This window comes from Ovis canadensis, chromosome 1 (assembly GCF_042477335.2).
Source record: "Ovis canadensis isolate MfBH-ARS-UI-01 breed Bighorn chromosome 1, ARS-UI_OviCan_v2, whole genome shotgun sequence".
Lineage (NCBI taxonomy): Eukaryota > Metazoa > Chordata > Mammalia > Artiodactyla > Bovidae > Ovis > Ovis canadensis.
The window spans coordinates 98758956-98772076 of NC_091245.1; the positions used below are offsets into that span (position 1 = coordinate 98758956).

The 13121-nt window shown below is 45.1% G+C and overlaps 1 protein-coding gene across 1 annotated transcript in view; it reads right to left on the reverse strand.

The window, feature by feature from the left end:
• Nucleotides 1-13121, reverse strand: part of LOC138436129 (neuroblastoma breakpoint family member 6-like) — a 59892-nt gene that overhangs the window by 13990 nt on the left and 32781 nt on the right. Inside the window, exons 2-7 of the mRNA XM_069581716.1 lie at nucleotides 10618-10755; nucleotides 8546-8660; nucleotides 7266-7480; nucleotides 6164-6215; nucleotides 1227-1441; nucleotides 238-289 (exon numbers count right to left, since the gene is read on the reverse strand). Coding sequence (XP_069437817.1) covers nucleotides 238-289; nucleotides 1227-1441; nucleotides 6164-6215; nucleotides 7266-7480; nucleotides 8546-8660; nucleotides 10618-10755 — 787 coding nt within the window. The remainder of the gene's footprint in view (nucleotides 1-237; nucleotides 290-1226; nucleotides 1442-6163; nucleotides 6216-7265; nucleotides 7481-8545; nucleotides 8661-10617; nucleotides 10756-13121) is intronic.

A 13121-nucleotide genomic window follows, 5' to 3' on the forward strand; every position in this document is an offset into this window, starting at 1 on the left:
GTGCAACAAATCACTCTTAGTTCACCTGGTCAGCTGACTTGGGATTTAAACTTGACAAGTAAATAAGAAATGGGACACAATAGAAGTACCACAGGGAAAGGAGAGAACAGTATGAAATAGGATAATAGTGGTGGGCAAAACGGACGACACAATATATTCAGCCTGTTCAGTTTTTCCCTGGATCAGAGGTCTGCAGATGTCATCACTGCATAGGAGCCCACAGATACTCAAAATTACCTCGGGGCAACCACCTCTAGTCCTTTCATGTCATCGTGATCATTCTGGTTTTCTGCAAATAAATTAACAGAAGAGTTATATCAGGCAAATGCCTTTCAAAAACGCCCAATCCTGTGCCTGTCTTCACAATGTGGTAACAGGCGACTGAGACAGAGCCCTAGAAAGGGCCTCATAAGAAGGCACTGGGTTTCCTTCTTGAGCCATTGCACAAAATTCCGTGATATGATATGTCACTGACAGAGTATCGTGGTCCTGAGTCTGTACAAACAGCTAAATACATCCTTTTCCCCTCAGTTCCTGGGGAACAACTTAGCCACATCCTCAGCCTGCTATAATACTCAGGCTTTTTTCATCTGAAATGTTGTTTATTAATGGGATAAGTGATTACATGCTGAGATATAATGGGAGTGGAATCCACACACCATCAAGTCAAATGAATCTCAAAGCTGCAAACAGTGGCCATTCATCAGGTTGGGAAGTTCCAGGGCCCTGCCTTACCTCAGAGAAACATCCGAAAGGATGACAGTGTGGCTTACCTTCTGGTTTCAGAAGACCTCGAACAAGATAAGTCAAAGGAAAAAGAGAGACTATGGGTTGGTAGAAGTGAACCAAAGTAGTGACATCTCCAAAGGTATAAACAAGACTGCCAACAGCCTTGGACAGGAGTAGGAACTCAGGGACATAACCCAGAAATGAAAATTAAAGCATTTCACCTGAGATAAGAGGTTCGTTCAAAATTGTGAAGCCTGAGAGGTACCTCCTGTGCCACAACTGCTGAGGTACACGTGAGTCTGCCAGGACCGCCTTGGGTAGCGTGGTTTACCACAGGGACCACTATGACAGGAAACTTAGGAAAGTTTGTTCATATAATGTCTTATTTTAAATGCATTTATACAGTCTGGTTCAAATCAGGCTTCAGTACGTAAGCACAGGGTCTATCAAAGGGGATAATTCTCCCAGAGTAGACTAACAGATACATTGAAGACTACCTGGGAGACCAGTTGGAATTTCATCCTCTTCAGCGTGAGAGCAGCCACAGGCTCCATCCATGGCAGATGCCACATTCTCTTCATCAAATGCAAATTTTCCATCACTGTAAGGCTGGTTGCAGGCAGAATCTTCCTGGAGAGTTGAAGGTACTGAAACACATTCATCCTGGGATTGCTGGAACACCACCTTCTTTTCATCATCCTGCAAGTTCACGCTGTGCCATATGGAGAAGGGACGACAGAAGGTTAAGAGGATTCGACCCCACATTATCTGGCTGGTTTTGATGACAGGCATTGGGAGTGGTCACAAAAGGCAAAAGGGCAGCCCCCTTAAGGAGGGAAGGAACTCCTCTTGATGTGGAGTGGAGGGTGGCTGAAATGGGGTGGGAGAGAGACAGCAGGTTCTCTGGGCAATGGGCATACAACCAGTGGTTGAAAGAGGAAACGGAATTCTCCCTGAATGCTAACGTCCTGACCCTCAGCACACACAGAGGACTGGGACAGTGGCTCAAACTTTCCTGCACACATTGTGTTGATCTGGATATCTGCGTCCAATGAACACAGCTTTTAAGAAGTTACAGATTTGAGTTTTGATTCTATTCCATTCAATTAACATATTTATTTACACAAATGTAGCTTCAAAATCAGTTTCATAGTTGGAGTAAAAGGAGTTATAGACTAGATATTCTGCCTTCAAGAACTATTTTTTTCAATATTTTGGTTTAATATGAATATCCTTCTATTTTCTTCCTTGAATTCCAATATTTATGAACATGTTGATGCCAAACCAGTGTAACACCCATAGGATCTCACCTTACTTTATCCACTCAGGAGAAAACATGTGAGTAAGGAAACTCCCACGTTTAGTTATTTCACCTGGGTCAACTCACTCTACACTGCTAAACTGAAGCATTAAAAACCTGAAATGCACAAACTTGAGAAACCTAAGTAGACCACCCTGTGAAAGAGATGATTGCAGTTGAATGAACAGATGAGAGAGTCACACAGAGGACTTTCTATTTGTCTCTGGATCTGGGGTCTCCTGCTGTCACCACTGGCATTCACAGCCCACAGATCTTCTAATTACCTGGGAAATGGGAGCTCTTGTCCACTCATTGGCTTGCGATAATTTTCATTGTCTAGTAGGAAATTCAGAGACAGCAGGTCATAACAGGCAAATCACACCTCTGACATATCTACTCAGTAAGCACATATACAACAAGGACATTAATATTCTCATTGTAAGAACATAATTCTTTAGCAGAGATATTCTGGACACTTAAGTCTTATGAGAGTTAGACTGGACCGTGTCCAGACCCATCGAGGAAATTTGCTGCTTCATCTAGTATCTCTCCCAATATCCTTTGTTCTGAGTCTGTATGAGCACTTAAAAATGTATTTTCCAAGAGATGCTAGAAAATGAGCTGAGTTATTTTCTAGGTTATTTCTACAGTATGTCTTAGTGCCATCAGATTATGTGGTTGTTGATGGTATAGAGGAATTTATACTTGAGACTAGAGTGATGGGGGAATTGTGAAAGCGTTAGCTGCTCATCCTTCTCTTTGTGCCCGCGTGAACTACAGCCCACCAGGCTCCTCTGTCCATGGAATTTTCCACACAGGAATACTAGAGTGGGTGCCATTCTCTTCTCCAGAGGATCTCCATGACACAGGGATTGAACCTGGGTCTCCTGCATTGTGGGCAGATTCTTTCCCATCTGGGCCAGCAGGGAAGCCCAGTGAATTGTATTAACCCTCAAATCAAAAAGAATCTTTGGTGCTACACAGAAACCATGGCAATTGAAGCTGGAGAAACTGCCTGTGCCCAGCTTTGCTTCATGGAAACATCCAAGTAAGGCAATGGTACAGTTGTCTCTGTCTTGGTGTCAGATAACATCTTAGCTAAGACCTGCCAACATTGAGAAAAGGGAGACTGGGGTTGAGAGCAGTAAAACAAAACCTGGAAACCACCTCTCCTTGTAAAGAGGCAAGTCTGTCATCATTTCCGGAGAGGCCAGGAGCATGTACAAAAATTTGATCATTGCAGGGAACAACACACTGGCTCCAAACTAGTTCTGACAGACACCTCCTGTGGATTTCCAGCTGAGGTAGCTGAGAGTTGTCACAAGTGATGTGGGTCAAATGCCTGACACTGGGGTCAGGATGACAGAGACTAGCCCAGGGCAAAAAAAAGAATGCAAGCTCCCTGATCCACGTGATGTCTGAGTTCCATAACAGACCCTTTTTCCTGCTTTCAACTGAGATGTGTCTATGCAACCTGTCCTCAGAAATGACCTTCTTTGGTCTACAGAGCTTGTGAGGAGAAATGATATGGGGCTACCTGAGATGTTGGTTGGAATTTCCTCTTCTGTAGCATGAGAGCAACCACAGGCTCCATCCTGACCAAGGTCTGCTTCCAGGTCATTAAATTTGTCATTACTGTAAGGCTGGTGGCTGTCAGAACTTCCTTGGAGAATTGAAGGCATCAGACCACATTCATCCTTGGATTCTTCAGGCACTTCCCTCTTTTCAACCTCCTGCAGCTCCATGCTGTGTCAGATGGGAAAGGAATGACAGAAAATTAAATGAAGAAGATCTGACCCCAGCCATTCTGGCTGGTTTTGACAGGAGGCATGGGGAGTGGTCACAGAGAGCAAAAGAGCAGGCCACTTAAAGAGAGAAGCAACTGTCCTCTCTTCTATGAAGTGGAGTGTGTCTGTCTGGAGATGGGAGAGGGGGACAAGCAGGTACCCTACATACGGCCACAAACCTCTCATGAGGAAGGACACTCCACCATCCCAGGATGGTCCTTTCAGGAGCAGGAAGCACAAATGAACTTCCAACCCTGTGCTTCCCCCGGGTCCTAAGCCATGTTGAATTTAAGATGAAGTAGCCAAGTGAATCAGGGCTTCCTGGTGGCTCAGTGGTAAGGAATCTGCCTGCCAATGCAGAGATGCGGTATCGAACACTGGGCCAGGAAGATCTCTTGAGAAGGAAATGGCAAACCCCATCAAATATTCTCGATGGGAAAATGCAATGGACAGAGGAGCCTGGCATGCTCCAGTCCATGGGGGTCACAAAGATTCAGAAATACCTGGGCAACTGAGCTTGCACAGTGAAGTGAATACAGATATTAAAACTTTATAGACTCTCTGAGATATTCTACCTTCTCTTTAGGAATTGAAAGTCCTCCAGAGCCTCTTTTAATTACTATTGTCACAGACTACCAATTTTTTCTGGACAGTTGCCCTTGTTTTAATTTTTCTAGTTGCTTCTTTACTAATTCCATTGCTAGTTACCTTCCTTCCAAAGATCTAAAACCACTGTGTACAAATAGATATTTATCTCAGTTGGACTTCCTTTAGAAGAGAAGAGATGCTCTCTGTGTGTCTATGAAATCCTAAGGGTGCTGCATTCGTCTTGGGTCATACATACAAGTAACACAGAGACAACAGACAACCAAATGCAGGGACATTTCCATGTGGGTTGAGTGTATAGATTATGCCATCTGCAGTTGTGCTTATAATTATTTCTGGCATGTGACTCTTGAGTTACTTATTGTTCTTTTGTGACCCTGTCCATGTTTTCCCTACACAATACCAGCTCCTGATAGACAGACTGAAAACCACAATCACAGAAAACTACCAAATCTAATCGCATGGTCCACAGCCTTGTCTCACTCAATGAAACTATGAGCCATGCCATGTAGGGTCATGGTGGAGAGTTCTGACAAAATGTGGGCCACTGGGGAAGGGAATGGTAAACCACTTCAGTATTCTTGCCTTGAGAAACCCATGAACAGTAGGAAAGGCAGAAAGATAAAACACTGAAAGATGAACTATCTGAAAAATATCTACTTATGGTTTATTGACTATGCCAAACACTTTGACTGTGTGCATCACCACAAACTTTTGAAAGAGATGGGAATAGCAGACCACCTGACCTGCTTCTTGTGAAATCTGTGTGCAGGTCAGGAAGTAATAGTTAAAACTGGACATGGAACAGACTGTTTCCAAATAAGAAAAGGAGTATGTCAAGGCTATATATTGTCACCCTGCTTCTCTAACTTACATGCATAGTCCATCATGAGAAACGCTAGGCTGGATGAAGCACAAGCTGGAATCAAGATTGCCAAGAGACATATCAATAACCTCACATATGCATATGACACCACCCTAATGGCAGAGTGAAGAAGAAGTGAAGTGCCTCTTGATGAAAGTGAAAGAGGAGAGTGAAAAAGGTGGCTAAAGGTCAACATTCAGAAAACCAGCACTATGGCATCTGGTCCCATCACTTCATGGCAAATAGATCGGGAGACAGTGGAATCAGTGGCGGACTTATTTGGGGGGCTCTAAAATCACTGTAGATGGTGACTGCAGCCATAAAATGAAAAGATCCTTACTCCTTGGAAGAAAAGTTATGACCGAACTAGGCAGCATATAGAAAAGTGCAGACATTGCTTTGCCAACAAAGTTCCATGTAGTCAAGGCTATGGTTTTTCCAGTATGGATGTGAGAGTTGGACAATAAAGAGAGCTGAGCACTAAAGAATTGATGGTTTTGAACTGTTGTGTTGGAGAAGACTCTTGAGAGTCCCTTGGTCTGCAAGGAGATCCAATCAATCCATCCCAAAGGAAATCTGTCCTGAATAGTCATTGGAAGGACTGATGTTGAAGCTGAAACTCCAATACTTTGGCCACCTGATGCGAAGAGCTGACTCATTTGAAAAGACCCTGACGGTGTGAAAGACTGAAAGAGGGAGGAGAAAGAGACGACAGAGGATGAGATGGTTGGATGGCATCACGGACTCAATGGACATGCATTTGAGTAAACTCTGGGAGTTGGGATGGACAGGCAGGCCTGATGTGCTGCAGTCCAAGGGGTCACAAGAAGTCAGACATGACTGAGTGACTGAACGGAACTGATAGTTAATTGTTACCTGGGGGTTAGTTTTTCTTGTGCTTGTTCATCGTCGTCATCTTCATAAATTTCTGCAAACAAAATCAGAAATGTCCAGTCAGCTTCTAGTCACTTCACCCACTACAAACACAGGGACTCATATGGTCACAGAGTCATAAATATCTATGTATGAGTTAGTACTGTATGGAAGTTTTAATGCATTGTCTTTAAACAACTGCCCAAGCATGGATTTCTGATCCAGCAGGCAGTCTGTTTCTGAACTGGTAGACCATCCTCAGGACACCTTCTGCTTGACATTGGGCAAACATTTAAATGTTGTCTTTTCTTCTTTATATCACCTCACATTGTCCGCCTTCCATCTCCACCTCTACAAATGTATCATCCATCCTGCCACAAATTCTGCCAAAGACACAGCCTCTATCAACATTCTCAGGTCTCACAAGATGCCCTCCTTTCTTTAAGGAGAACAACCACGTCCCACATGCCTCCATCTGGGAACATCCTGGCTCTTCAAGGTGGCTTTTGCGTGTTATCTGGGAAAGTCTCTCTCTGGAAAGTGAGTGCTCCAGTTTAAACTATTTTCCCAATGCCAAGTCCAACTCTGTCAAGTACCTTATCCAACACCACAAAGTGAAGGGCTTTCTTTTTCTGCAGTGTACTTGTAAATATTCCAAAATTTCATCACTCTAGCTACCATCAACAGATTATTTCATCCATTTTACAGATGAGAACAGTTATTAACATAAGGAGAAGCAACCATTCTCACATAGTGTCATCACAGCACTCAGCCTGGAACCTGGGAACTTCCAAGCTTCGTGTAGGGCTCTATTCACTCTAACAAGCTGCCTCCTGTCCCCTCCTCCTTTCTGTGCCTTAATGCTGGCTGGATGTTGCCTCCTGCCCCAGTGGCCATGGTCCATCAGGGAGGAAGCCAACCGTTGGGATCCGATGACCTCTACCCTGTGCATTTCTCCTCTTCCTCTTAGACAATCCTGCTCCTACATAGCCCCAAATAGGACACGAAACAGGAAAGCTGATAAATATTCTTAGTAGAAATGTTCATCTTATCAGCTGGGGACCTAGGAGACGATCAGTGCTATGAGGGTCTGTGGCCCCCTCACCTGGGCTGAGCTTGCAGGCAATGCGCTCTGCCAGTCGGTATCCCTCAGACAGTCTCTCTCGGAAGCCCTGCCCCTGGTGGCTGCCCTGGTCATTGTGGGTGAGGAGGTCCTTGAGGTGCTGCTTGAGCAGGACAGAGTCATCTTTCCCATGCTGTAGTGTCTGCCGTAACTGGGTCAGCTCTCTTGCCTGACTTCGAATTAGGGTGTCACACGTCCTAGGTGGAACCGAGATGCAATTGTAAAAGGCAAAGAGTTAGATGAAAGACGGTTAGGGATTTCTGTGAGAACATCCCCAAGGAGACCTCAAAAGAGAATTCTGGCACATATCTGATGCCTGGCTCAGTCACTCAGTTGTGTCTGACTCTTGTGACCCCATGGACTATAGTGCACCAGTCTCCTCTGCCCACTGGGTTATCCTGGCAAGAATACTGGAGTGGGGTGCCATATCCTACTCCGTATCTGATGACTGGCCTATGTCAAAGAGAAAGAAGGCAAACCCAGGTTTCCTCTGTATCAGAAAGTACTCATGTAAGATTTTGTGACATTTCATTCAAATTTTGCTTCTGTAAAGATAACCTAATGTCTACCCTGGTGGCTCAGCTGGTAAAGGATCTGACTGACAATTCAGGAAACACAAGAGATGCAGGTTTGATCCCTGAGTCCGGAACATCCCCTGGAGAAGGAAATGGCAACCCATTCCAGTATTCTTGCCTGGAAACTTCATGGACAGAGGAGCCAGGAGGGCTAAGTCCATGGGGTCATAAAGAGTCAGACACGACTGAGTGCACATGCACGCGTCAATGTCTCCCTAAATCTGCACCATGAGGATGTCTCTTCGGTTCCGCACTCGGCCATGCCCATTTTGATTTAAAAAGTACACAAAGTGTTTTCTGTATTTTTAATGTGACAACACAAAGTACTGTCCAGTGAATGACACACAGCCAGATATAGAGTGTGGACAAGCACAGCGGGTGTGAATTGGAAAGAACGTAAGAATGACGGGGTCAAGAAAGGATTCCAGGATGTCGTCAGTCAGGAGCGGGTTGTGGTTTAAAGGCAAATAAGGTATTGATGGCACAACATTGTGAGTGAGCCAAGTGCCACTGGTTCACTTGAATGTAGTGAATTTTATGATGAGATTCAAGTCAGTAATTTATTTAAAAGCAAAGTAAATTACTTCCTGAATAACACCTGGAATCCATAATTCACCAACTGGTGTTCTCCACCTATTTGATAATATTGTGCCCTGTGCTCGCTGTGATCATCCCTGCCCTCCTTACCTCAGCCTTTCATCAAGCGTTGGCTTCTCTGCCGGCTTCTCTGCTGGCCTCTGCACCTCAAACAGCAGCTTCTCCCCCAGCACGGATTCAACGATGTCCTTACATGCTTCACACTCTGAGGAAAGAGAGACACGGCCTCAGGGAAAGCTGGCCTTGCTGCTGTGCTCACTGCCTTCAGGGAGGAGGACGGGCCACCTCAGTGGTGGATGTAACTCCTTCTTCAGTCTCAGTGGAGTGGTTTCCACATCTGATTCCTCAGTGTCTTAACTGAGGTTACTCCCCATTGTAGAGGTGAGGAAAAAGAAGCTCCTAGGCACAGACCATAAATAGGATGAACTACCATTGGACAAAGTCAGAATTCACATCCCCTGAGACTGACCCTGAATCCTGGGCCACTGAACCAAGACCTGCAGCCTCTTAGGTGAGACACTGAGCAGGGCCTGGGGTGGCAATTCCTGTGTGGTCGGGAAGGCCCCCAAGGACTACAGGACTGCTGGTTCCCTCCTGCCGGGATTTCAGTAATGAACAAGTGTCTCAAGGTATAAAACTTGCCGGGACACACTTGTGTGAAATAGAATACATGAAACCATACGGACCTGAAGGAGATATGCCAAACACTGAGAAAGTCTGTGTTATTAGGCACAGTAGAACTAGGAACTAAGTGTATTTACACCAAACCGGGCACTACGGTCAGGGCTTTGTCAGACTTACTCAGCATTCACTACAACTCAAACAATAGTTACTATTACAGCACCACACAGACACAGGAGGAAACAGAGACACAGGAAGGTTCCCAACAGGGATGTGAGCCCAGGAAGCCTGGCCCGGAGTCCACGTCTTTCCACTGTGCTGTGGTGACCTCCACACCAAGGTCCCGGTGAGACATTTCTTCTTCTCCGCTCACAATTTCTTCCCTAGAATTTTGTTACCATCATAAGGAGCGGTGTAAATAAAACTTAGTTTGTGCTTTCCCCAAAGCTCATCATTTCACTGTCTTAAATAGGAGGCTTGACCTCTTCCTTGTCTCTGTGTCCATCACTTTTCCTTGACTCCCTCATTGCTTCACTGAAAATGACTGTAGGAAAGTGACACAGACACAAGTTGTCAAGATTCCTCTCATCCCATTTTTGTGCATGTACCCTGGTCTTGACTTCTTTCCTTACTCCAGGCCCCTCTTACTGAGCAGGCGAAAATGATTCCAATCACCAGGCTGACTGTGGGTGCAAAGGGCTCCTCACACTCTGCCTGGGTTTTTACTGGGGTTGGTGATCTCCCCCCACTTACCATCAATCTCATGTTGCTCACCCATCTTGTAGCACAGACACAGGTTTTCCCGGACTCCTGGTCAACCTGTAACACCAACGTTTCACCAGCTCAAGTGGGGAGAGGGGGGTGAGTGCAGATTGTCTGATTTCACCAGAAACACCTTCAGTCTTGCCACAGAGTCACATAGATTTCTTGGACTCAGGAAGGAGAACCTGCACACTCAGAAACACAGCTTCCTTCTCACCAAGGAGCCTCTGTCTTGATGGCATCACAGAAACCATGGTTTCAATGAGAAGCAGACTCATCCTTAACCTCCTTTAAATCATATCCTCTCCTTCTTACAGTGTCTAACCACACATTACCCCAGTGTAACTAGCACAGGGTTTTGCAAATGGAACCTTAGAGAACCTTGAACTGAAGTAGTTCATTAGTCCCAGACGTTTACCCAAGAGTCATGCAGGATCAGATATAGAACAGAAAAGATTCCAGTCAACACAGCTTAGTTTGCTCCTGAGAGACACAGGCACTCCTGTGCCTGCACCAGGAATCACTGCCTGGAATTTTAACTCTAATCTCACCCTGCACATCACTGCAAATGTGGAAAAGGCCTCCACTCCTTGTGCCTCCGTTTTCCCAGCCCCAGGAAACTGAAGGCAAAAGAGTCACTACTACCTTTCCTGGATTGTGGTCAGGATGGAATTCAAAATGACCAAGGGAAATGGAGACCAATCCTGGAGACTTGCAGTTTCTTAGAGGGAAGACAGTGATCATTCCTTGCTTTGGTGACCATGACCTCCAAGACTTACTGTATTTCTGTAGCTGGTTAGCCAGGGAGTAAGCAGTAGCCTGGGATATGAGGAATTTCTCTGTGAGGTCTCTGAAGTCCTGCTTGTACTTTGCCAGCTGCAACCGAAGCTCCTGGTTGATTTCCATAAGAGTAGGTTCTGCCCTCAGATCCGATAAAGAGGGAAGACATACTGCCATGGTGACATGTGGTAGAAGGGGTAGAAGCCAGAGGTAGGGAGGAGATACCCAATATATGGGGGATTAAAGACAAGCAATGTCACATTAGTTTAATCAGCACTGAGGGATGACAAAACCTGGAATTCCTGACTTACTGTTGGAAACAACTAGAGGGTTCTCAACCACAAAATGAAGTTGAGGATGCCAGAGCTCAAAGCCAAAGGAGCTGCTTGGGGCTCAGACTCAGAGAAAAGTGAAGGAGGGGGACCCAGCGTGCTAGGTAACCATCTGCAGTTGCCATAACAGAACTGGTCGGGGGAGGGGTTCATGGAATCTTGGGGGCCCCTGCCTTCCAGGTGTCTACGCCATGACCGTTTGTGAACATTACCACTGATAGCACCCAAGCCCTCAGCAGCCACTCTGATGTTGACTACACATGTCCTGATACCACTGATCTATCTCCTTCCAAACACTATCTAAGCTGAGTTCTCATTGTTCATTCTTCTGTGTATAAAAATATTCATGGGAGAAATACTTTGCCAGCAGGTCTTAATTTCTGTCGGGCTATCATAAAGTCACCTCGGTTCACTTCAGTTCATTTCAGTCACCCAGTCATATCCGACTCTTTGCAACTCCATGGACTGCAGCACACCAGGCCTCCCTGTCCCTCATCAACTCCTGGAGTTCAATGAAATTCACATCCCTAAGGCGGTGATGCCATTCATCTCATCCTCTGATGTCCCCTTCTCCTCCCACCTTCAATCTTTCCCTGCATCAGGGTCCTTTCCAATGCGTCAGTTCTTTGCATCAGGTGGCCAAAGTATTGGAGTTTCAGCCTCAGCATCAGTCCTCCCAATCAATATTCAGGATTGATTTCCTTTAGGATGGAATTTGTTCTCCTTGTAGTCCAAAGGACTCTCTATAGAGTCTTCTCCAACACCACAGTGCAAAAATATTAATTCTTTGACACTCACTTTCTTTATAGTCCAACTCTCACACGCATACATGACTACTGCAAAAACCATATCACCTCATCTTCTCTTTAAACCGATCTTCTGGCTTTTTCACAAGAGAAGGATGTCACACTTGTAGACTGTCATGAACTTCTTCTCTAGGTTTTCTCCAGTTTAGTCTGTGTCCTGAAAACGGTAGGATAAAAATAAGAGTACAATACTAAGTGCTTAAATAATTTTTAACAATATTTTCTCTCCCATCTCAGTATTCTTTTGCTGCATCCTGTTGTTATCTCAATTTCTTCTCTTTACTGGGCAGCATGTTGGCTTCAGAATGAACTTAAATTTGACCTGCCTGGGTTGTTCTATTTGTTTTTTTTTTTAATGTTACTAAAAACTACATTTCATACTTTCATTTATGTATTTCATTATAGCCTCACAAGAGCTCTTTCCAATCTGCCAAAGTGACTAAAAGAGTTCATGTGTACATCCTTGAAAACAGTGTGCTTGTGCTCAGTCACCTCATTCTTGTCTGACTCTTTGCGATCCCAGGACTGTAGCCCATCAGGCTGCTCTGTCTATGGGGATTCTCCAGGCAAGAATACTGGAGTGGGTTGCTATGCCCTCTTCCAGAGGATCTTCCTGACCCAGGGATCCAACTTGCACCTCCTGTGTCTCCGGCATTGCAGGCTGCTTCTTTACCACTGAGCCACTGAGTCCATGGGGTGCCTATCTGTTTAGGAAAGGTGTGACAGCCTCGTGCTATTGTTCTGTGTTCATGCAGGTCACCCACCTATTGAACAGACCAGGGTTCCAGAGCAGTGTTTGTGGCACACAGTTGGATCCATCTCTTTGAGTTTTCCTCATGTCATTGACCTGTGGTTTTATTCCAAAAACAGAGCACGGTTAGGTTCAAGGTCATAGGTCAGGGATCATGATGATCCAAAGTGAACATAAGCTTTGTGTTCAATGATATAGAAGCTGAGTTTGAGGAAAGAGAGACAGGCAAGCCCTTGGACAGTGATGGTCTGAACCAACTCCTCACTTCCTTAGCATCTCTTCCTACCCAGGTCTTGTGAGTCTGAGACCTAGAGAAGCCCTATAGCATCCGTCTCTTCAGTTTAGCTGTTGGTCTAACCTGGATGGAGGGTGAAATGGGTGTGACAATAGACCACTGAGATTTGCTCATGTTAAGGTAAAAGATGCAAAACTGGAACAACTACTTATGAAAGCTTGTCTTCCCCACATCCCCACACAGTCCTCTGAGTACAATGCTTAATGATGGTTGGTGTGTGAGATTCAGCAAAGGCTTTAAGGAAATCTATTTTCTGGTTGCTGTGGGGCCTGACATTCTGTGGCGGAAAGAAAAATGTGTCAAATGTCTTCATTTTAAA